Raw genomic sequence first — 22443 nt, 5'->3', positions numbered from 1 at the left:
TGTGTGTGTCTCATATTCCAGGGATTAACCAAGACCTTCCCCAGATTCTACCAGCCCCTTTTCAGGATGCAAAGCAGGAAGGGTTCCAGATGGAGAAAAGACGGTGAAGGTGAAGAAGGAAGGAAGGAAGGAAGGAAGGAAGGAAGGAAGGAAGGAAGGAAGGAAGGAAGGAAGGAAGGAAGGAAGGAAGGGCTGATGGAACCCAACAGCCTTACTCGCTTCCAGGCAGGTATTGGCGCAACTTGTTCTAACCCCACACAGCCTCGTCTCTCAGAGAAGGCCAGCGGGTCCTCAGGCCGGGGAAGGTGGAACAGGAGGAAGGCCAAACAAGGGGCTCTTTGATTCAAGAGGGAACACCAGGCGTGTGTGTGTGTGTGTGTGTGTGTGTGTGTGTGTGTGTGTGTGTGTGTCAAGTCCCTCTAGGAGGAAGGCAGGCGATTCCTCATTTGGATGGATGGATGAAATGAATATAGACAGAGAAAAATAGACCAGGTGAAGATAGATAGACTATAGATAGAGAGAGAGAAAGAGAGAGACCAAGGGTAGGTAGGTAGGTAGATGGATGGGTGATGGATGGATCAAATGAATAGAGAGATAGACTAGGTCAGTGATGGCTAACGTGCCAAAAGTGGGGGGAGAGCAGGGGGGACACATGCATGCATGCCCACACCCCATAATTCAATGCGCCCCCCCCCATGCATGCGCGTGCCACCCTCCCCACTCCTTATGCTTTTGGCACGCGATGGCACGGTGGGCCTGGCAGGCCCATTTTCTTGGAGGCTTTCTTGGAGCCTGGGGAGGGCGAAAACGGCCTTCCCCACCCCCATGGAGGCCCTCCGGAGGCCGGAAACGACCCGTTTCCCAACTTCCAGTGGGCCCGGAAGCCCCAAAAATCAGCTGGTGCATTCGTGTCGGAGCTGAGCAATGGGCAATGCTCGTGTGCCCACCGATATGGCTCTGGGTGCCACCTGTGGCATGCGTGCCATAGGTTCGCCATCACGGGACTAGGTGAACATAGACAGACTATACACAGAGAGAGAGTGGGTGGGTAGGTAGATACGATAGATAGATAGATAGATAGATAGATAGATAGATAGATAGATAGATAGATAGATAGATAGATAGATAGATAGATAAATGATAGATAGATAGATAGATAGATAGATAGATAGATAGATAGATAGATAGATAGATAGATTAGGTAGGTAGGTAGGTAGGTAGGTAGGTAGACAGACAGACAGACAGACAGACATGATGGACTGAATAGAGACAGACTAGGTAAAAAGAGACAAATAATGTATATATATATAGTCTACACACACACATATATATAGACCAAAAGAAGATATAGATAGATCTGATACAGAGACAGCGAGACCAGGTGAAGACAGACAGATGATTTCTAGAGAAAGACAGACAGAGAGAGATAAAGTGAACAGACAGATAGAGAAAGGAACCAGGTGAAGAGAAAGAGAGAGAGAGAGAGAGAGAGAGAGAGAGAGAGAGGGAGGGAGGGAGGGAGGGAGGGAGGGAGGAAAGAAAGAATCTACTCTGGAGACTAAATTGGAACAGCAGCAGGAAGCCGGAAACGGTGCCTCCCAGGTGCCAGGGGTCCCAGGACTGGGAGGAAACCTTTGGCCATCTCCACTTGTAGCAGGCTCTGCTGGCTGGCTGTGTTGCTTTCCCTTCAGGCTGGGGGAGGGACTATTTGCATTCGGCCCCTCCGCTGACACGTTGGAGCCCAGCCCAAGTGTTCCCCTCACCCGCCCCCCCGCGTATCCCCCCTCCCCAGGAGCCCACGAGGCGCCCCTCATTCTTTTCCTGCCGCTGCTGCTATGGAAACAAGAGGAGGCCACTCCATGCTTTTTGAACTTGTGGGAAGGAAGCGGGGGCTTGGCAAGGGAAGCGCCCACCGGAAAGGGGGAAAGGCCGGTGCCAGCATTGGTGGATCAGTGCCAGCGTGCCCCGCCCGCAGCTGCAATGGGCCCAAGGAGGCGGAGAGCCTGGCCTTCTTGAGGGAAGCCGCCTGCAGCCGACCTACAACGTGGAAGGGGTTATTCCCAGGCTGCACTTACTCCAGTAAGTTACTCCTTGGTGTGTGTGTGTGTGTTGTAGTTTATTTATAAGATTGTCTCAGGTTGACTCAGCCTTCCATCCTTCAGAGGTCGGTAAAATGAGGACCCAGATTATTTGGGGGGGGGGAGGGCAACAGGTTGCCTCTGTAAACTGCTTAGAGAGGGCTGCAAAGCACTTTGAAGCAGTATATAAGTCTAAGTGCTATTGCTCCTTCCTTCCTTCCTCTCCCTTTTCCCCTTCCTTCCTTTTTTCTTTCCCTTTTTCCCCTTTCCTTCCTTCATTCCTTCCTTCCCTCCTTTTCTGCTTTCTTTCTCTTCCTCCCTTTTCTACTTCCTTCCTTCCCTTCCCTTCCTCTCCCCCCAACTTCCCTGGTGGCACAATTGTTAAAATGCAGTATTGCAGGCTAACTCTGCCAACTGCCAGCAGTTCGATCCTGATCAGCTGAAGGTTGACTCAGCCTTCGGTCCTTCCGAGGTTGCTAAAATGAGGAGCCAGATTGCCGGGGTCCGTAAACAGCTGAGAGAGGGCTGTAAAGCACTAGGAAATGGCATATAAGTCTAAGCGCAATTGCTAGAATTTCTTATTATTTGTAACACACTTTCCCCCTTAAGAATGAGGGGCAAAAAAAAAAAGAAGAAGAAAAGAAAGAAAAAGATGTGGTCCTTTCAAAGAGATTTTTTTTTTGTCTGCTGCAAAAATACCAGCTGTGCTTTTTCTAGGCTTATTTCCTTACAGCTGTTGGGAGCCATTCTTCCTCTTCCAGAGGGAGAGGAGAGGAAAGAGAGATTGTGTGTGTGTGTGTGTATCCGGATGCCCAAAATCTCTTTACCTTCCGGCGCACGGTGCAGCGATGGCACATCCATTCCCCGGGAGGCAGCATCTCCTCGCTCAACGGAGGGTTGCTGTGGGAGGAGACAAAAAGCACAAGTGAGTTGTGTACGTTCTGGAACCTTCGCAAAGGTTGTGCTGAGATTAGACACAGGTCGTGACGAGCAGAGTGGGCCCTTCCGCCTGGCTGCTTCTGCGTCCTGCTTGGATCCTCAAGCTCTGGGTAGTTCGGGAATGCCCTCTTTTGCCCGGGAGAGAGGAATTCTCCCCAGCTATTTTTTTTTTTTAAATTATTCATTATCCAGCCTTTATTATCATTATTATTACTACTACAAATAACTCAAGTGCCAAACATATCCAACATCTCTCCCCTCCTCCTATTTTCTCCACAAAAACAACCCTGTGAGGTGGTCTGGCTTGAGAGGGAGGGATTGGCTCCAGCAACAGAACTAGAACTCACTGACTCCTGGTGGTTAGCTCAAAGTCACCCAGCTGGCTTTCATGCCTAAGGCGGGTCTAGAACTCACCCTCTCCTGGTGATTGGCCCAAAGTCACACAGGCAGCTTTCATGCCTAAGGCGGGACTAGAACTCACCCTCTCCTGGTGATTGGCCCAGTCACCCAGCTGGCTTTCATGCCTAAGGCGGGAGTAGAACTCACCATCTCCTGGTGATTGGCCCAAAGTCACACAGGCAGCTTTCATGCCTAAGGCGGGACTAGAACTCACCCTCTCCTGGTGATTGGCCCAAAGTCACTCAGCTTGCTTTCATGCCTAAGGCGGGACTAGAACTCACCCTCTCCTGGTGATTGGCCCAAAGTCACACAGGCAGCTTTCATGCCTAAGGCGGGACTAGAACTCACCCTCTCCTGGTGATTGGCCCAAAGTCACTCAGCTTGCTTTCATGCCTAAGGCGGGACTAGAACTCACCATCTCCTGGTGATTGGCCCAAAGTCACCTGACTGGCTTTTGTATCTAAGGCGGGACTAGAACTCACTGTCCCCTGGTGATTGGCCCAAAGTCACCCAGCCGGCTTTCATGGCCAAGGCAGGACTTGAACTCAGTGTCTCCAGCTTTCTAGTCCAGTGCTTTAACCACTACACCAAACTGTTCCTCCTATCAGAAACTTCCAAGGGCCTGGACTCCTTTCTCTGTACTGCCGAAGGATGCTGCTACCTGGTTTGCTCCTTTCCCAGAGTTCTCTCCCAAGCACCCTGTGATCACAAGTGCCCCCTGGGACTGGTCACCTTAAACCTCTTATTAGTGACCAAAGGCATCCAACACCATGGTTTTATTCCAAGGTCAACACTGCGGCCCCTTCCGAGGGTGGCCGACATTGCTCATCCCTGATTTGCCCAGAGCAAGCCTTGCAGAGTAAGGAGACAGCAGGAGTCCCTCCACGAAAAGAATGACTTTTGACCCCTTTTCACACTTATGACCGTTGCAGCATCCCCCATGGTCACGTGATTTGCATTTGGATGCTCGGCAGATAACTCACAGTTATGACTGTCGCAGTGTCCCGGGGTCATGTGATCCCATTTTGTGACCTTCTGATGAGCAAAGTAAAAGGGGAAGCCAGTTGTGATCCACTTAACAACTATGCCAAGAACGGTCGTAAAATGGGGCAAAGCATAACTTACAAAATTTCTCAGTTAGCAACATAAATTTTGGGCTCAATTTTGGTCGTAAGTCACCACGTTGCAAAAAAGATGTTGAGACTTTGGAAAAAGTGCAAAGAAAGCAACAAAAATGACTAAAGGCCTGGAGAATAAAATAGGTGAAGAACGGTGGCAGGATTTGGGTTTGGCCAGTCTAGAGAAGAGAAGGACTGGGGGGGACATGAGAGCAGCAGTCCAGTATTTGAGGGGCTGCCCAAAAAAGGAGTTGGGGGTCAACCTGTTCTCCAAAGCACCTGCAGGCAGGACAAGAAACAACGGATGGAAAATCATCAAGGAGAGAAGCTACCTGAAATTAAGGAGAAACTTCCTGACAGTGAGGACAATTAACCAGTGGAACAGCTGGCCACCAGAAATCGTGGGCGCTCCATCACTGGAGGTTTTTAAGAAGAGACTAGACAGCCAGTTGTCTGAAATGGTCTAGGGTCTCTTGCCAGAGCAGGGGGCTGGAATAGAAGACCTCCAAGGTCTCTTCTGGCTCTATTCTGATTCTGAAACAATGGATGGAAACGAACCAAGGAGAGAAGCAACCTGGAATGAAGGAGAAACTTCCTGACAGGGAGGACAATCAACCTCACTGGAACAACTTGCCTCCAGAAGTTGTGGGGGCTCCATCACTGGAGGTTTTTAAGAGGAGACTGGACAGTCACCTGTCTGAAGTGGTCTAGGCCTAGGGTTTCCCACTTCAGCAGGGGGTTGGACTAGAAGACCTCCGAAGTCCCTTCCAGCTCTATTCTGATTGACTGACTTCCTATACTCAGGATTTCAGTTGCTTTTGTCTCTTAGGCGAAAGGCCACACATCTACCCAGGCCGGACTACAAAGCAAACTTCACGCTCACTGTTGTGAGTCCCTGAGAACCAGCTGGGGATGTGGCTGGAAGCAACAATCCCCCCCACTTGCCTGCCAGACCCCAAAGCTGCTCCTCCTGTTTAGAATCAGCCACATTAACAATGCGGGAGGCAGGGAAGCCAGCAGCCATTTTGAGAACGGAGCTCGGGAATCAGGGAAACGAGCATGGCCGGCAGCCTCAAGAGCATTGTGAGAAACCCACACAGCGACTGCCCAGAAGAAGTCACAGCTGGAAAGCTGGAGGTGGCCTCGCTTGCCCTCCTGATTTCCACCCTGTCAAATTTCAGGGGTAATTAAAACAGCTCACCCCAAATCCAGAACACGGCAAAGAAGGGTGAGCTGATTTTTTTTTTTTAAGGGTGTTTTTTTTTTCCATATGCAGTTTTCACAATCCCAATTAACACCCAATTAGAACAACTTTGAGGAAGATAGCAGCAATATGGAAATGTAGATACAATCATCCAGGCCAAAAGCATGTAAAAAAGATGAAATCATGGGAACTGGAACAAAGTTTATTAAACTGAGACGTTCCGTTACTCATCCAAGTAACTTCTTCAGTCAAAATAGGAAAAAAAAAAAAATTGGCAAGGCGTAGAGTCAGGGAGTCGTTGGAATGAACTAACTCTTGCAGGGGTTTCTCCCCAAAATGAAATGCATTACGTAAATGTAGACTCAATCGATTACTACATAGAAAGACAGCAGCAAAGTAAACCTGAAGTGGCATCTTGCTAGCAACGCTCAAATTATTTCACTGGTTGGCTGGAAGACGTCCAGGAAAAAAGTAGGGCCTACACTGAGTGCTACTAAGACGTTACTCAGTCATTCTCTCTGAAGCTTAACTGCTTTTACACAAGGGTTTTGCTAGAGGCCAGCTCTGCATGCACCAGTTAACGCTTTCAGCCCTCGGATAAAAGGCGTCTAAGCTGCCTCCGCTGTCAGTGGGAAAGAATTTTGACAGGAGGTTCTGCAAAACACACAAAAGAGCTTCTTTCCGAGATTGTTACAGAAGCTCCGTGCTTCCTCCCAGGAAATGTGTGCTGGTAGGCTGCTAAGATTCAGGGCCGGAGGGCAGGGAGTGACGTCTTCCCATTGCGCCATGTTCTTCACAGGATGTGTGATGCATTCTGCAAATTTGTCACACAGACCAAAAAAAAAGACAGAGAGACAGAGAGAAAGAGAGCACTTCCTAAATCTGCCTGACTCTGAATTTATTTATTTTATTTTATTTTTATTTTATTAAATTTCTATACCGCCCTTCTCCCGAAGGACTCAGGGCGGTGAACAGCCACAAGATAAAACACATAAATACAAAAATTTAAAATGGATTAAAAACAAATTAAATAATTTGGCTGAATTTAAAATACCCCATAATTTAAAACAAATTAAAATTTACATTTAAAAAGGGGAGGAGATTTAGAATCACTTACAGAAGGTTAGTCCAACCTTGGGAACTTTTGAGACCTGTGGACTTCAACTCCCAGAATTCCCCAGCCAGCAAGGGAGTTAATAACTTTTATTGAAAGGCATACGTTTCCCTGAGCTATAGAGTTACAAGTCAAGTCATGTCAAGGTTTATTACAGTCAAAGACCAGAAGATCAGAGCAAGTTAAAAACGCTCGAGGAATATCCAGTTTAAATTTCTAGAATACAATAATAAATAACAGGTAAAATCTGTTATTAAAATCACAACTTGGCATCCGATCGGTCAGTCGCACACGTGCAAAACACATCATGGCCTAACTATAATAACAAACCTTAACCTCTGAGGCCTGTAGTCATTAAATACGAAAATGCAGGAGAGAGTTAAAGCCAAAGGGTTTGCTGCATTAATTGTGTAAAATAGCTATGATGGATTAATCCCCTGGGGAATTCTGGGAGTTGAAGTCCACAGGTCTCAAAGTTCCCAAGGTCGCATTCCCCTGATTTATAGGCTTACGCAATAATTTACATGGCAGCTTCTAAGGTGCTCAGAGCTACGTTGCTTTTCCTGCAAAAACCAGGCCCACTTGCTGTTTTTTTGGGTAAGTGTGTGACCCATAAACCACTCAACACCCCCAAAAACTCATTTCTCCCACGGTCCTCATGGAGAACTCTGCCATCCTATCCCTGAGGCCTTGACCCACCCTGGTCTCTTTGCCCAAATCCTTCTGGGGGGGAAACATCTTTGGTTAGCTGTCCAGCGGGGCTCCGTGGTCACTGGGGGGTTGGGGTGGGCAAGGGCTGCCCCCAGGCAAGCATTTCTCTCCTGCTTTTGGGTGGAACTAGAGACAGGCAGAGAAGGCCTCCCTTCCCCAAAGACGGGTGGCCAGAGTGCAGCTACAGAGTAGAGCATTTTGAGGGGGGTCCTGCCGACTGGAAGAAAGGAGAAACCTTGATAGAAGAGAATACATGTCCTTGATTTATAACCCATTCGTTTAGTGACCACTGAAACTCACAATGGCACTTATGACAAGAACTGTCTTGACTTATGGCCGTTTTTCACACTTATGACCATTGCAGAATCTCCAAGGTCACGTGATCAAAATTCAGACCCTTGGCAACTGACTTTATGACGGCTGCAGTGATCCCGGGGTCACGTCATCCCCTTTTGCGACCTTCTGACGAGCGAAGTCAATGAGGAAGCCAGATTCACTTAATAACCCTGTGACCCACTTAAGATCCACTTAACAACTGGGGTAAGAAAGGCCCCCCAAATAGGATAATATTCATTGTCTTGCTTGGCAACGGACGTTTGGAGCTCAATTGCGGTCGTAAGTCGAGGGCTGCCTGCATTCGGAGCTTGGGTTTGAACTGTGTGGTCCTTGGTGCTCCCCGAGCTGGGTGGATTCTTGTAGACGTTTGTGCAGTGCAACAGTACATTGATGGCATTGCCTAGTTTGGTAATGAGATGTCTGCAAGGAAACCGAGCCCAGAGAGCATCAAAGACTCCAAAGGAGAAATAGCAATCAGAATAATGGAGTTGGAAGGGACCTTGTAGGTCATCTAGTCCACCCCCCCCCCACCCAAGCAGGAGACCCTACTACACTATTTCTGACAGATCCTGCCCCCCCCACAAAAACCCCCATCTCTCCTTTAAGACAATCAACAAAAGCCAACTCTTGATAAAACGGTCTCTTTCTCAGAATAATCAGCAGAGCAATCTTGCTCCCAGAGGTGTCCAGTGTCGGCCACCAGCATCTTTATCTGGCTGCTGTGGTCTAACTGGTTGAGGCGTTCCTTGGAGGCCGGGGAGAACACATTTCACCTTCCAGACAGGCTCTATAATTAGGCTGCAAACCAATCAGCCACCGTTCAGGATGAAAGGCGATACCGAAATGAAACACGATACCCAGCGGCCGCCTTCGGCTCCTGCAAAACCAGGGGACTTTCAGAGAGGCCAAAGCCACAGAACCTGTTTCGTCAGACATCTGCCCCATCCTGCAGAAAACTCAGTCAACCTTCTCTTCAAGGAGAGAAGCAACCTAGAACAGGGGTCTCCAATCTTAGCAAACTTTAAGCCTGGCGGACTTCAACTCCCAGAATTCCCCAGTCAGCAAAGCTGAAGTCCGCCAGGCTTAAAGTTGCCAAGGTTGGAGACCCCTGACTTAGAACGAAGGAGAAATTTCCTGACAGGGAGAACAATTCACCCGTGGAACAACTTGCCTCCAGAAGTTGTGGGGGCTCCAACACTGGAAGTTTGTAAGACGAGATTGGACGACCATTGGTCTGAAATGGTACAGGGTTTCCTGCCTAAGCAGGGGGGTGGGTGGGTTGGCGTTAGAATAGAATAGAGCTCGAAGGGACCTTGGAGGTCTTCTAGTCCAGCCCTCTGCTCAAGCAGGAGAACCTATACTATTTCAAATAAGTGGCTGTTCCAGTCTCTTCTTAAAAGCCTCCAATGATGGAGCACCCACAACTTCTGGAGGCAAGTAGTTCCACTGGTTAATTGTCCTCACTGCTAGGAAGTTTCTCCTTAATTCCAGGTTGCTTCTCTCTTTGGTTAGTTTCCAACCATTGTTTCTTGTCCTGCCTTCAGGGTGCTTTGGAGAATAAGTTGACCCCCTCTTCTTTGGGGCAGCCCCTCAAAATACTGGAACCCTGTTATGTTGCCCCTAATTCTCTTTTTCTCTAGACCGGCCAAACCCAAATCCTGCAGCCGTTCTTCGTATGTTGCAGTCTCCAGGCCTTTGATCATCATAGTTACTCTTCTTTTTCCAAGATCTCAACCCGCCCTGAGTCTCCGGAGAAAGGCGGCATATAAATTGAACTAATAAATAAATAAACTCCTTTTTTTTTAGTATGGTGACCAAAATTGGTTGCAGTATTCCAGGTGTGGCCTTATTAAGGCTTTATAAAGCGGGCGCTAACACTTCACCTGATCTTGATTCTATGCCTCTGTTTATACAGGATTGCATTAGCTTTTTTGGCTGCTGTCGCGCACGGCTGGCTCATATTTAAGGGATTTTCTGCTAGGACTCCAAGGTCCCTCTCCGAGTTACTGTTTTTGAGCCAGGTCTCGCCTAATCTGGACTTGTATTTTGGTTTTCCCTGCCTAAATGACATGAAGACCTCCAAGGTCCCTTCCAACTCTGTTATTCTATATTCTAACCCCTCAAGAGGAGCAGAAACCACTGGAAACCCAAGGTGCTCACAGCTGCTGAGGTTTCATCTTCGTCAACAGGAAGCCCAGGAAAGGACGCAGGCCGAGGGCTTCGTCAGACAAAGGCCCATCCTTCAGCCTCCCCTCCATTCAAACAGAAGTACAGAACCGCTGAGGGTGACTCAGAGCTGTTAGCTGGCACTAAATGATCTCTTAGTCAAGAGTTTCTTTTTTTTGTACCTCTCAGGAAACACAACCTCTTCTTCCTTTTGGCCACGCAAAAATTCCCCGCAGGAGCCACTGCACTCAACACAGTGCAGGGAGTCCTCGGCTTACGACTACAATTAAGATAACTTCATGGTCTTTTTTTAAAAAAAAAAGTTGAGCCACAAAACTTCTCTTGCTAAGCGAGATGGTTGTCAAATGAGTTTTGGCCCCTTTCCTTTTAACGGCCTTTCCTGCCACGGTAAATTGCGGTTAAGTTAGTCACACCCTTCTGAAGGGGAATCCGGCTTTCCCCCATGTCTGAAGGCCGCAAAAGGGGATCAAGTGACCCCGACATAAATATGAGTCAGTTGCCAAGCGTCCGGATTTTGATCACGTGACTGCGGGGATGCTGCAACCGTCGTAAGTGTGAATAAACAGCCCTAAGTCCCTTTCTTCAGTGCCATTCACCAATGGCCAAGTTTACCATTCGGTGAACTTTGAATGGTCGCTAAACGAACTGTTGTAAATTGAGGACTGCCTGCAGTCAGTCTCAGAGCCGATGTAATGAGAGACATTTGATAAAATAGATAAAACGAACAGGGGCTCGTGCGCATTCTGCAATCAGACACGAATGGGGCTCTCCCCTCCGGGCGGGAGCTGTGTGATTTCGCCCTTAAGCCGCCGCTAAACCCGACATCTGTACCACATTACCTCTAAACTGGTATTAGTTCACCCCCCAAGTGTGCAAAAGGTTTAAGGATATTTGACTTCCTTTCAGTCTGCTGCGATAAATGTATTTTAAGGACGGTGTATGATTCAGACCTCTTGACGGCTTCCCCAGGAGGCCCCTCCCGGATCTATTTGCGTAACGGGTGGGAAACGTCTTGACACCCACTTAGCGCTATTCATGATTTGCTCCAGCAGGGCCCCCCCCTCCCTTCTGCCTTCCCCACGTGTGACGGGCCTGTTGGCCACATGAGAATGCGAAGAGGAAATTGCACAAAAGAGCCTGCAGCAAAACGCAACAAAGCTGTTGCGCTCAAGAGGCCGTGCCAAGTCACCAAGTCAGAGCAGATTCCAGAGCCGAAAGATGCGCCCGGAGGAGCCAAGAACTCAACGTGGCAAAGTCGTTTTTAGGCTCGGAGAAGCTTTGACTCTGCACCCGGCGTTGCAGGCCCAGAAACGAACAACAGAGGAAGGTCTTCTAGTCTAACCCCGTGCTCAAGCAGGAGACCCTATGCTGCCATTGCAGACAGCGTGGAATGCGGCAGCCTCCCAAATATTGGAATTATAGAAGAGAGATGGAAAGGACCTTAGAGGTCTTCTAGTCCAGCCCCTTGCTCAAGCAGGGGAGCCTATACCATTTCAGACAAGTGACTGTCCAGTCTCTTCTTTAAAACCTCCAGTGATGGAGCACCCATGATTTCTGGTGGCAAGCTGTTCCACTGGTTAATTGTCCTCTCTTGTTAGCAAGTTTCTCCTTAATTCCAGGTTGCTTCTCTCTTTGGTTGGTTTTCAACCGTTGTTTCTTGTCCTGCCCTCCGGTGCTTTGGAGAATAGCTTGGCCCCCTTCCTCCTCTCTGTAACAGCCCCTCAAATATTGGACCACTGCTATCCTGTCTCCCCTGGTCCTTCTCTTCGTTAGACTAGCCAGGCCCAGTTCCTGCAACCGTTCTTCACATGTTTTATCTTCCAGTCCCCTCAAGGTCTTAGCAGATACACTAAGTTGACTCAATTTATTATTTACTGTTTATAAAAAAAGAAAAATATTATATGTATATGAAATCTTATTCTGTTCACCGCCCTGAGTCCTTCGGGAGAAGGGCGGCATAGAAATTCAATAAATAAATAAATAATCTTTGTTGCTCTTCTCTGCACTCTTTCCAGAGTCTCAACATCTTTTTTCTATCATGGTGACCAGAACTGGATGCAGGATTCCAGGTGTGGTCTTACCAGGGCCTTGTAAAGTGGTATTATCACTTCACCTGATCTGGATCCAGTCCCCGTTAATGTAGTTTAGGATTGCATTGGCTTTTTTGGCTGCTACAGCACACAGCTGGCTCATATTTAAGGGATTGTCCACTAGATCCCTCCTGCCTGCTTATGAACTCTGAATTGGTGCCAATGTGGTTCCGAGTCCAGAGGAGCAGGAGGGGGCAAGACCCTGCCTAGATTGTAAATTCAGGTGTGTTTTCTTTTTTTCTTACTAGTGATATCCTAGCAAAGCTTCCTGGGAGGGATGTCTGGCTTCCTCATCAAGGTGTATTTTAGCTACAGGCAGTCCTTGACTTACAACCATTCCTTTAGCGACTGTTCAAAGTTACTGAAAAAAGCGTTGTCACTGAAAAAAGCGACTTATGACCATTTTCCACACTTACGACCGTTGCCGCATCCCACGTGGTCATGTGATTTATATTCGTATTTATGACCGTTGCAGTGTCCCGGGGTCACGTGATCCCCTTTTGCGACCTTCGGACAAACAAAGTCCATGGGGAACCCAGATTCACTTAACAACGGTGTGAATAATTTAACAACTGCAGCGATTCACTTAACAAATGGGAAAGAAGAGTCGTAAAATGGGGGCAAAGCTCACCTTGTAACAAATTTCTCACTTGAGCCACGTACATTTTGGGCTCGGTTGTGATCGTAAGTCGAGGACTATCTGTACGTGTGGGTTTGTTTTGTTTGTTTGTTTATTTAATTTATTTATTTGGTGCCTTCAAATCAAGGCTGACTCCTCGCAGCTGCCTGGACTAGACCCTGCAAGGTTTATCAGAAGTGGGTTGCAACTTCCTGCTTCATATCTCTAAGGCAGGCCGAGACTTCCACAGAGCTTCCAGGTTTCTAGTCTGAAGCCTGAACCACTAGCCCAAGCTGCCTCTCACACGTCAAGCAGCACATGGGGCCCCAGTGGGACAACCAGGAACCTTATCAGAAATGGCTGAGCAGATTGGAATGGAGCCCCTGAGATTTCTTCTGTCTGCTCCCAACGGAAGGCGCAGTTTCCATAAGGATGCCGTGACTGATGGGAGGAAAGGCAGCAACAGAGAACCAACGTGAAAAGAATGAAAAGAAGGACGAGGGGAGACATGATAGCAGTCTTCCAATATCTCAGGGGCTGCCCCAAAGAAGAGGGAGTCAAGCTATTCTCCAAAGCCCCTGAGGGTAGGACAAGAAGCAATGGGTGGAAACTCATCAAGGAGAGAAGCAACTTAGAACTAAGGAGGAATTTCCTGACAGTTAAGAACAATCAGCAGAACAACTTGCCTGCAGAAGTTGTGAATGCTCCAACACTGGAACTTTTTAAGATGATGTTGGATAACCATTTGTCTGAAAGGGTGTAGGGTTTCCTGCCTGGGCAGGGGGTTGGACTAGAAGACCTCCAAGGTCCCTTCCAACTCTGTTATTCTATTCTAACATGGTTATATACCAGCTCTGGCATCTCGTGGCAGGGGAGGCATGTTTAGTGCCAAACCCAGATCTAAAATACATTTCTAGAAAGTAGAAAGTCTCAACCTATCACGAGTGAGGCTGTGTCCACCCAAAGCTTTTTCAGAAGGGAAATTTATAAACACTCAGATGCAACTGGTTAGTCCTTCCCTAGTAAGTATAGCGAGAAAGAGTCAGTCAGTCAATCAGTCAATCCATCAGTCAATCAATCAATCAGAACAGAGCTGGAAGGTCATCTAGTACAAAATTCTGCTCAGGCAGGAAACCCTCTACTGTTTCAGACAAGTGGCTGTCCAGTCTCTTTAAAAACCTCCAGTAATGGAGTATCCACAACCTCTGGTGGCAAGCTGTTCCACTGGTCAGGGTGGATAAAAATCAATGATTTTTTTAAAAAAATCAAAAAAAATCAGATTTTTTTGATTTAAATCGGATTTTTTTGATTTTTATCAAATTTATTTTAATAAAAAACTTTTGAGGTAAAAATCTATCGTAAGATAGTTTTCTATTTAAGATACATAAACAATTTAGTTTATTCAGCATGAAATGGAGCTTAGTTATGTAGCAGGAGGCTGTATATTCTGCAACACTGGGACTATCGGTGAGTCAACAGTGGGTCAAAGGAGTAGCAGAGATGACAGTTGCTCTTTAAAAATTATGATTTAAATCGAGTTGATTTAAATCAAGCCTTTTTACTGGTGATTTAAATCATGATTTAACTTGTGATTTAAATCAACTCGATTTAAATCAACTCGATTTAAATCAAATCCACCCTGCCACTGGTTAATCGTTCTCACTGTTAGGAAGTTTCTCCTTAGTTCTAGGTTGCTTCTCTCCTTGCTTAGTTTCCATCTGCTGCTTCTTGTCCTGCCTTCAGGCTCTTTTTGAGAATAAGTTGACCCCCAACTCTTCTTTGGGGCAGCCCCTGAAACACTGGGATCCTGCTATCAGGTCCCCGCTAATCCTTCTTTTCTCAAGACTGGCCAAACTCAAACCCTGCAACCGTTCTTCCTATGTGACACAATCAAAGGTCTGGTTGAACTCCATCAAGTTTCTCACTTCTATCTGCTGGCTTTAAATGAGGAAAATACCCAACTACAGCTGGTCCTCAACGTATGACCACAATGGAGCCCAAAATGTCTGTTGCTCATCGAGGCAGGTGTCAAGTAAGTTTTGCCCCATTTTACAACTTGTCACTGTTGCTAAGTGAACCGATGCAGTTGTTAAGTTAGTCACACGGCTGTTAAGTAAATCTGACTCCCCCTGTTCGACCTTTGCCCATCAGAAGGTCGAAAAGGGGACGACGTAATCCTGGCATACGAGCCAGTTGCCAAGCGTCTGAATTTCAATCACGTGAATATGGGGATGCTGTCAAGGTTGTGTGAAAAACGGTCAGTTTTCAGTGCCAGTATAACTTCACACGGTCAGTAAATGAATGGCTGTAAGTCAAGGACTACCTATATATTGGTTCTCACCTTTAAAGCGCCCCATGGCTTAGGGCCTGGGTATCTATGAGACCACCTTCTGCCACCGATAACCTCCCACCGGCCAATACGCTCCCACAGAGAGGGTCTCCTCAGGGTGCCGTCGGTCAAGCAATGTCGACCGGCGGCCCCCAGGGGGAGAGCCTTCTCGGTGGGGGCACCCGCCCTCTGGAATGAGCTACCCCCAGGGACACGACTGATCCCGGACCTCCGTACTTTCCGTTGGGCTCTGAAGACTTTTCTATTTCAGCAAGCCGGGCTGGCTTAAAATTTTTAACTGGTTAATTTTATGGGTAAGTGGTTTTAAATTGGGGAAGCCAAATTAATTTAATCACGTTTTAAATTATTTTAATTTTCATATTGTATGTATTTTAATTTTGGCTGTTCACCGCCTTGAGTCCTTCGGGAGAAGGGCGGTATAAAATTTTTAATAATAAATAAATAAATAAATATAGAATTTGTAGATTTGAATCATACCCAACCGCTGTTATTCTATTTAAAATCCCAGCCCTATTTTTAAAAATGGGCGATAATTCTTTATTTAACCCCAAACTGGGGAATCTCTGCTCTCTCAGGTGCGGTATGAAAAGTTGGACTGAGGGTCGCCCCAGACTTTCAAAAAACAAAATGCCGCAACCTTAACTGAAAAATAGGAGCGGCGGCGGATATAAAAATATCAAGTAGGTGGGCGATCAGAATGACATTAATTAAGCCTTACATATTTAATTATCTATTAATGTTATCTATAATTAGCTACGTAATTATTATTATATTTCAACATACGTACAGCCTCACTCTCTTTCTGATGGTTACCCACAAGACCTTGTATTTCCCAGGTTTAAAATAAATTAGGAAAGAGGTAAGCAGAAACATAAACAATCATCCTTCCTGTTTTTCCCCCGTCATCTGGGGGCCTCCGCTTGTAGGTGACAAAGTGTGGGGAAAGGAGGGGGGGGGGGAAATATAAACCTCTGACTTCTCCAGCTCATGGCCTCTGCATCCTTGTTCTTTCAGCACTTGTGGGCAACGTGGCATTGAACAGGCCAGGATTCTCCGGGATCTAGAAGGGCAGTGGTTGTCCACTCCTGATTTCACTCCGTAGTGGCTCTCTCGAGATTTCTGCCACAGACTTTTTACTCACAGGTGCAAGGGCTAAGCACAGAGCTTTTTGATTCCATTAGAATCATAAAGGAAAGGACCAGGGAGGTCTTCTAGTCCAACCCCCTGCTCAAGGCATGATATCCTGGTCAAACAGTTGTCCAGTCAACCACAACTCCATTAAGGGAGCTGTTCCACTGATTAATTGTTCTCAACTGTCGGGAAATTTCCCCTTATTTCTAAGTTGGCTCTACACACTGCTTCTGGTCCTTCAGGGGCTCTGGAGAATAAGTCAATCCCCATGTGACAGTGTCTCAAGTACTGGAAGACAGCTGTCATGGCCCCCCCACCCCCAATCCTTCTCAAACCAAAGGGTTCCATCTATTCTCCAAAGCACCTGAAGACAGGACAAGAAGCAATGGATGGAAAGTAATCAAGGAGAGACCCAACCTAGAATTAAGGAGAAATTTCCTGACAGGGAGAACAATTAATCAGAGGAACAGCTTGCCACCAGAAGTTGTGGGTGCCCCATCACTGGAGGTTTTTAAGAAGAGACTGGACAGCCACTTGTCCAGAACAGTGTAGGGTCTCCTGGAGGTTGGACTAGATGATCTCCAAGGTCCCTTCCAATCCTAGGATTCTAAGTCTACCCATCTTAAAGCCTTCTGGCTGGGGAATTCTAGGAAGTGAAGTCAGAGGGAGATCCAACTTGGAACTAAGGAGGAATTTCCTGACAGAATTATTAACCAATGAAACAGCTTGTCTCCAGAAGTTGTGGCGTTTTCAAGAAGAGATTGGACAGGCATTTGTCTGGAAAGGTATTGTGTGTCCTGCTTGAGCAAGGGGCTGGACTAGAAGACCTCCAAGGTCCTTCCAACTCTGTTATTCTTTTTGATAGACTATATCAGTGATGGCGAACCTGTGGCACGCGGAGCCATATTGGTGGGCACGCGAGTGTTGCTTTAGCTTAGCTCCAGTGCGCATGCGCGCCCTGGCCAACTGATTTTCAGGCCTTCCAGTCCCACCAGAAGTTGGGAAACTGGCTGTTTCCGGCCTCCGGAAGGCCTCCAGGGGATGGGGAAGGCTGTTTTTGTCCTCCCCAGGCTCCTAGAAAGCCTCTGGAGCCTGGGGAGGGGAAAAAACTGGCCTACCGGGCCCACCGGGCCATCACGTGCCAAAAGCAGGGGGAAGTGGGGGGAGGTCACGTGCGCATGCGCGAGAGGGTGGGGCGCATTGAATTATGTATGTGGGCACCTGCACCCGTGACCCCCCCATTCTCCCCCCGCTTTTGGCACACGACAGCAAAAAGGTTAGCCATCACTGGACTAGATATACCTAGCTTCCTTAACCATTCATCATACAGATAGTCCTCGACTTATGACCACAATAGAGCCCAAAATTTATGTTGCTAAGTAAGAAATTTCCGAGCTTTGCCCCATTTTACGACTTTTCTTGTCACATTTGTTAAGTGAATTGCTGCAGTTGTTAAATTAATAACACGGTTGTTGAGTCTTTTTGACTTTGCCAGAAGGTTGCAAAATATGATCACATGACCCCGGGACACTGCGACTGTCATAAACGTGAGACAGCTATCAAGCATCCAAGTGTAAATTGCATGACCATGGGCAGGGGTGGTATTCACTTACCTTCGCTACCAGTTCGCATGCGCAGAGCGACAAAAACAGGATGTGATGACATCCGGGCAGGTGGGAGGAGCCTCCCGCAGCCGCCACTACCAATTCGCCCGAACTGAATAGAATTGGCTGAATAGCATCACTGACCATGGGGATGCTGCAACGGTTATAAGGGTTATAATAGTCATAAATCAGTTTTTTCAGTGCCGTTGTAACTTCAAATGGTCAATAAGTGAACTGTTGTAAGTCGAGGACTACCTGTATAATTTAGCTTCCAGGCTGCTCTTCTCAAAACCTGCCACGGAAACGCGTAAAAATGCCCCAAAGCTCCCCAGAGCATAATGGGTTCAAGTTACAACAACTGGATCCTTAATTGCAACCACTCGTTCCCAAAGACCCAAAGTGCACGTTGGCGCCAACGGGACAACCCCGGCACAGACGAGACAGCCTTTGGCAAAAACTACCGTTGCAAAGGAGTTCTGAAGTTACAAGCCTCCCTCTTAGCTGCATCTGAAGGATGTAAAGTCACCCGTTGTCGGCTTTCTTTCCATCAAAGGCAAAAATAAAGGGAGGGGGAGGGAAAGCCCCTCTTTATTGCATATCTGGACTATTTGAAACTACAGAATATCTTGGTATTTTATGGAGATTGCACTAAGATAGGGGTCTCCAACCGTGGCAACTTAAAGTCTTGTGGACTTCAATTCCCAGAGTTCCTCAGCCAGCAAAGCTGCCTGAGGAACTCTGGGAGTTGAAGTCCACAAGTCTTTAAGTTGCCACGTTTGGAGACCCCTGCAGTAAGAGGTTCATTTAATGACCATTCGAAGTTACGTCACGGAAAAAAGTGACCTATGACCTACACACAATCTATGAGCTATGACCTACACTGTCTTCCCCACGGTCCCATGATCAAAATTCAGACGGACTCATATTTATGACGGTCGCAGCGACCCCCACCCACCCTTTTTTTTTTTTTTTTTAATTTGATTTATATGCCGCCCTTCTCCGAAGACTCAGGGCGGCTTACAATGTGCTCAGCAATAGCCTTCATCCTTTTGTATATTTATACAAAGTCAGCTTATTGCCCCCACAAACTGGGTCCTTTGCCAAGCAAAGTTAACAGGAAAGCCAGATTCATTTAACAACCGTGTCATTAACTCAACAATTAACTGCAGTGATTCACGTAATGGCAAGGAAGGTCGTAACATGGGGCAAATCTCAATTAACATCTGTCTCGCTTAGCAACAGAAATTCTGGGCTCAATTGTGGTCATTAAATTGAGGCCTGTATTTAAGGCCAAAGCTTCAATAACACCCAATACTTACAAAAACGGAGTTGCTCTGGGGGATTTTGAGAAAATTACAGAATCTAGTTACCAAGAGCGACTTTTGCATGTACCTTGTTCACACTTCAGCCAACTGCAAACTTATTTCTCTGTCGAGCCCAGAAACATTTCTCGTTTCCTGTCCCAGAAGCGTCTTTTCAATCAAGGAACAGCTCACCCAATGCATTCCCCGATATGTATTCACGAGGTACTTGGCCAACGGAATACCACTGAAAACATTTGATTTATGGTTGCATTATGCTGCCCCTGGCAAGAACTACGAAGGGAAAATGAGGAGGTAATAGAAGTTCAACGTATGGTGGGTGATTTGTGGCCGCTTCTTCTGCAACAGCCTAAGTCGTAAGGAAACCAACTGCCTTTTGCATCTTCTCAACTAGCCAAATTTCCCTTGCTCTGAAGTAACTGGGAGAGGGACCTTGGAGTAACTGGGAGAGGGAAATGATCATGCATCCTAGTGGATGATCATTTGAATATGAACCAGGAGTGTGCCGAAAAAGCTAATACAATCCTGAGTTGTATAAACAGAAGTATTAGTACCGCTTTATAAAACCCTAGTAATACCACACCTGGAATACTCTATCCAGTTTTGATCACCACATTGTAAAAAAAAAGATGTTGAGACTTTGGAAAAAGTGCAGAGAAGAGCAACTAAGATGTTTAAAGGCCTGAAGGCTAAAACATATGAAGAAGGGTTGCAGGATTTGGGTTTGGCCAGTCTAGAGAAAAGAAGGACTAATGGCAACATGATAGCGGTCTTCCAATACTTGGGGGGCTGTCACAGAGAGAAGGGGGTCAAATTATTCTCCAAAGCACCCTGAAGGCCAGACAAGGAATAATGGATGGAAACTAACCAAGGAGAGAAGCAACCTGGAATTGAGGAGAAACTTCCTAACAGTGAGGACAATTAACCAGTGGAACAGCTTGCCACCAGAAGTTGTGGGTGCTTCATCCCGGGAGGTTTTTAAGAAGAGACTAGATAGTCACTTATCTGAAATGGTATAGGATCTCCTGCTTCAGCAGCGAGCTGGACTAGAAGACCTCTAAGGTCCCTTCCATCTTCTATTCTTAATTCTATTCTAAATAAAGTACCTTAATTGTTATATAAGACGCAAGGTAAACTGTTTTCTGTTTCCTCAGAAAAGAAGATACACATAAAATGCAAGTTTTAAAAATAATTCTCAAATGGGAGGGAAAAAATAAATACCCAGTGGAACATTAGGATTGTTTTGGTTAGAATTATTGAAGGAGCTCCTCCCTGGAGTTGAACCAAAGATAGCCCTCGACTTAGAACCAGTTGCTTAGCAACTGTCTCAAGTTACGACGGTGCCCCCAACAGCTACTTGTGACCCGGATTCCAAGTTCTGATTTGCTGGGCCTCCCCTCCCCTGTGGTCATGGGACCACTTCTTCTGGTGCTTGGCAACTGGCTGACATTTACAGCATCCTGCGGTCACCATTTGTGAAGTTTTTAATGCGACCAGTGTTTACTTCTGGTTTCAGCAAAAAAAATAAAAAAATAAAATAAAAATCTCATAGCAAACAAGGAGATTGCTTAACAACGGCCTGTGCAAAAAGAAGAAGGGGGGGGGGGTTGCAAAACCAGGTGTGGTCACAGGTGGGCCTGCTTAACAACCAGCACAAATTGCGATTATCATTGTAAGCTCCAATAGGGTCGTTGAATCGAGGATTACCTCTAGATGACTTACTCTAAGACGTTAATACAGTTAGTCTCCGGAACACTTCAACCGTCATAAATAGGACTCCGTTGCCAAGCTTCTGAATTTTGATCCGTGTGATCACAGGGATGGGGCAACAGTTGTGTGAAAAACGGTTGTCCCTTTTTTTCAGTGCCATTGTAACTTCCAATGGTCACTAAATGAACTGTCGTAAGTCGAGGATTAACTGAATTCCGCTGGGCTGTTGTGGAAGGAAGCGTAGAAACGTGAACAATCTGATGGGATTCATCCGGTAATCCACTGGCTTTCCTGTACCTTTCCTGGACTAGGTGAGAGGACTTTTATTTGCTGTTCAGATCTGCCTCCTGGTTCTTATCCAGAAATATCTCGACCGTGTCGGACTTCGCTCCTTGACAGAAGCTTCTGGTAAAAGAGTACAGGCAGTCCTCCGCTTACGATCATCCGTTTAGTGACCGTTTGAAGTTACAATGGCGCTAGAAAAAGGGACTTGGGGCCAGTTTTCACACTTACGACCAACTGTTGCAGCATCCCCATGATCAAGCGATAAAAATCCAGTTGTTTGGCAACTGGCTCGTATTTATGACGGTTGCAGAGTCCCAGGGGGCTGGTGGTGTCATGTCATTGATCCCTTTTTGCGACCTTCCGACAAGCCAAGTCAATGGGGAAGCCACATTCACTTCATAACCGCGTTCCTAACTTAACCATGGCGGTGATTCGCTTAACAACTGTGGCAAGAAAGGTTGTAAAACGAGGGCCAAGCTCGCTGAACAACCGTCTTGGTTAGCAACAGAGATATTGGGCTCCGTTTTTGGTCGTGAAGTCGACTTGTATTCCAGGAACTACCCAGCTCCTGTTCTGGATGACCTCACTGACCACTTGAAAACCCTCAAGAGAAAAGACCTTTTGATGGTTGTGCCAAGTTTATAAAAACTCTCCCTGAAACCGCCAGTTTGGGGAGGTTTTTTCCTTGGTTGGGTGGGGCCGTGGATCGATCCTTCTCTGGCTACTAGGCCTTCCCTGCCCTGGACAATTTTGCCCTTCTGGCAGCTCTTTCCTTCCGCTACGAGGCTTCCTTTGATATCTGGATAGCGTAATCCCAGTACCTCAAGGGAAGAGTTCCTCCAGAAGCTGACAATTTAGGGAGGCCATAATTAACTGTAATTGTAATTAATTTGTTTTAAAACCAAATTAATGTTTCTCCCGATCCTCCTGCTTAGTTTTTCCAAGTCTGACTGGAGGGCGAAATGGGGAACGTGGCTCAAGAAATTTGCAACCCATTATCCACTCCTTCAAACAGCTTCCCCTTCCCCTCCCTTGGCTAAGCCTTCTGGTTGCTGCTGCCCTTTTTTTTTAAAATTGGCTTATATGCCGCCCTTCTCTGGAGACTCAGGGCGGCTTACAATGTGCTAAGCAATTCCTTCCTTTCTCTTTCCTCTCCAGATCAACTAAGGAGATCGATAAAGGAGAGTATTTGTAGCTCAGGGTTCAAACTGTGGGGACCTTGGTGCTCTCTGAGCTTGGCTGTTTT

At 46.8% G+C, this 22443-nt stretch overlaps 1 protein-coding gene across 2 annotated transcripts in view; it reads right to left on the bottom strand.

The window, feature by feature from the left end:
• PHF12 (PHD finger protein 12) overlaps window positions 1-22443 on the bottom strand; it is a 51928-nt gene that overhangs the window by 21280 nt on the left and 8205 nt on the right. For both annotated transcript variants that reach the window (XM_060685120.2, XM_060685119.2), the window contains exon 3: window positions 2906-2978. In XM_060685120.2, coding sequence (XP_060541103.2) covers window positions 2906-2978 — 73 coding nt within the window. The remainder of the gene's footprint in view (window positions 1-2905; window positions 2979-22443) is intronic.

The sequence above is a fragment of the Pantherophis guttatus genome, chromosome 1 (genome assembly GCF_059756535.1).
Source record: "Pantherophis guttatus breed Tessera chromosome 1, ASM5975653v1, whole genome shotgun sequence".
Lineage (NCBI taxonomy): Eukaryota > Metazoa > Chordata > Lepidosauria > Squamata > Colubridae > Pantherophis > Pantherophis guttatus.
Note: the sequence above shows the minus strand (reverse complement) of the source record. Positions and strands in the feature narration are given on the sequence as shown.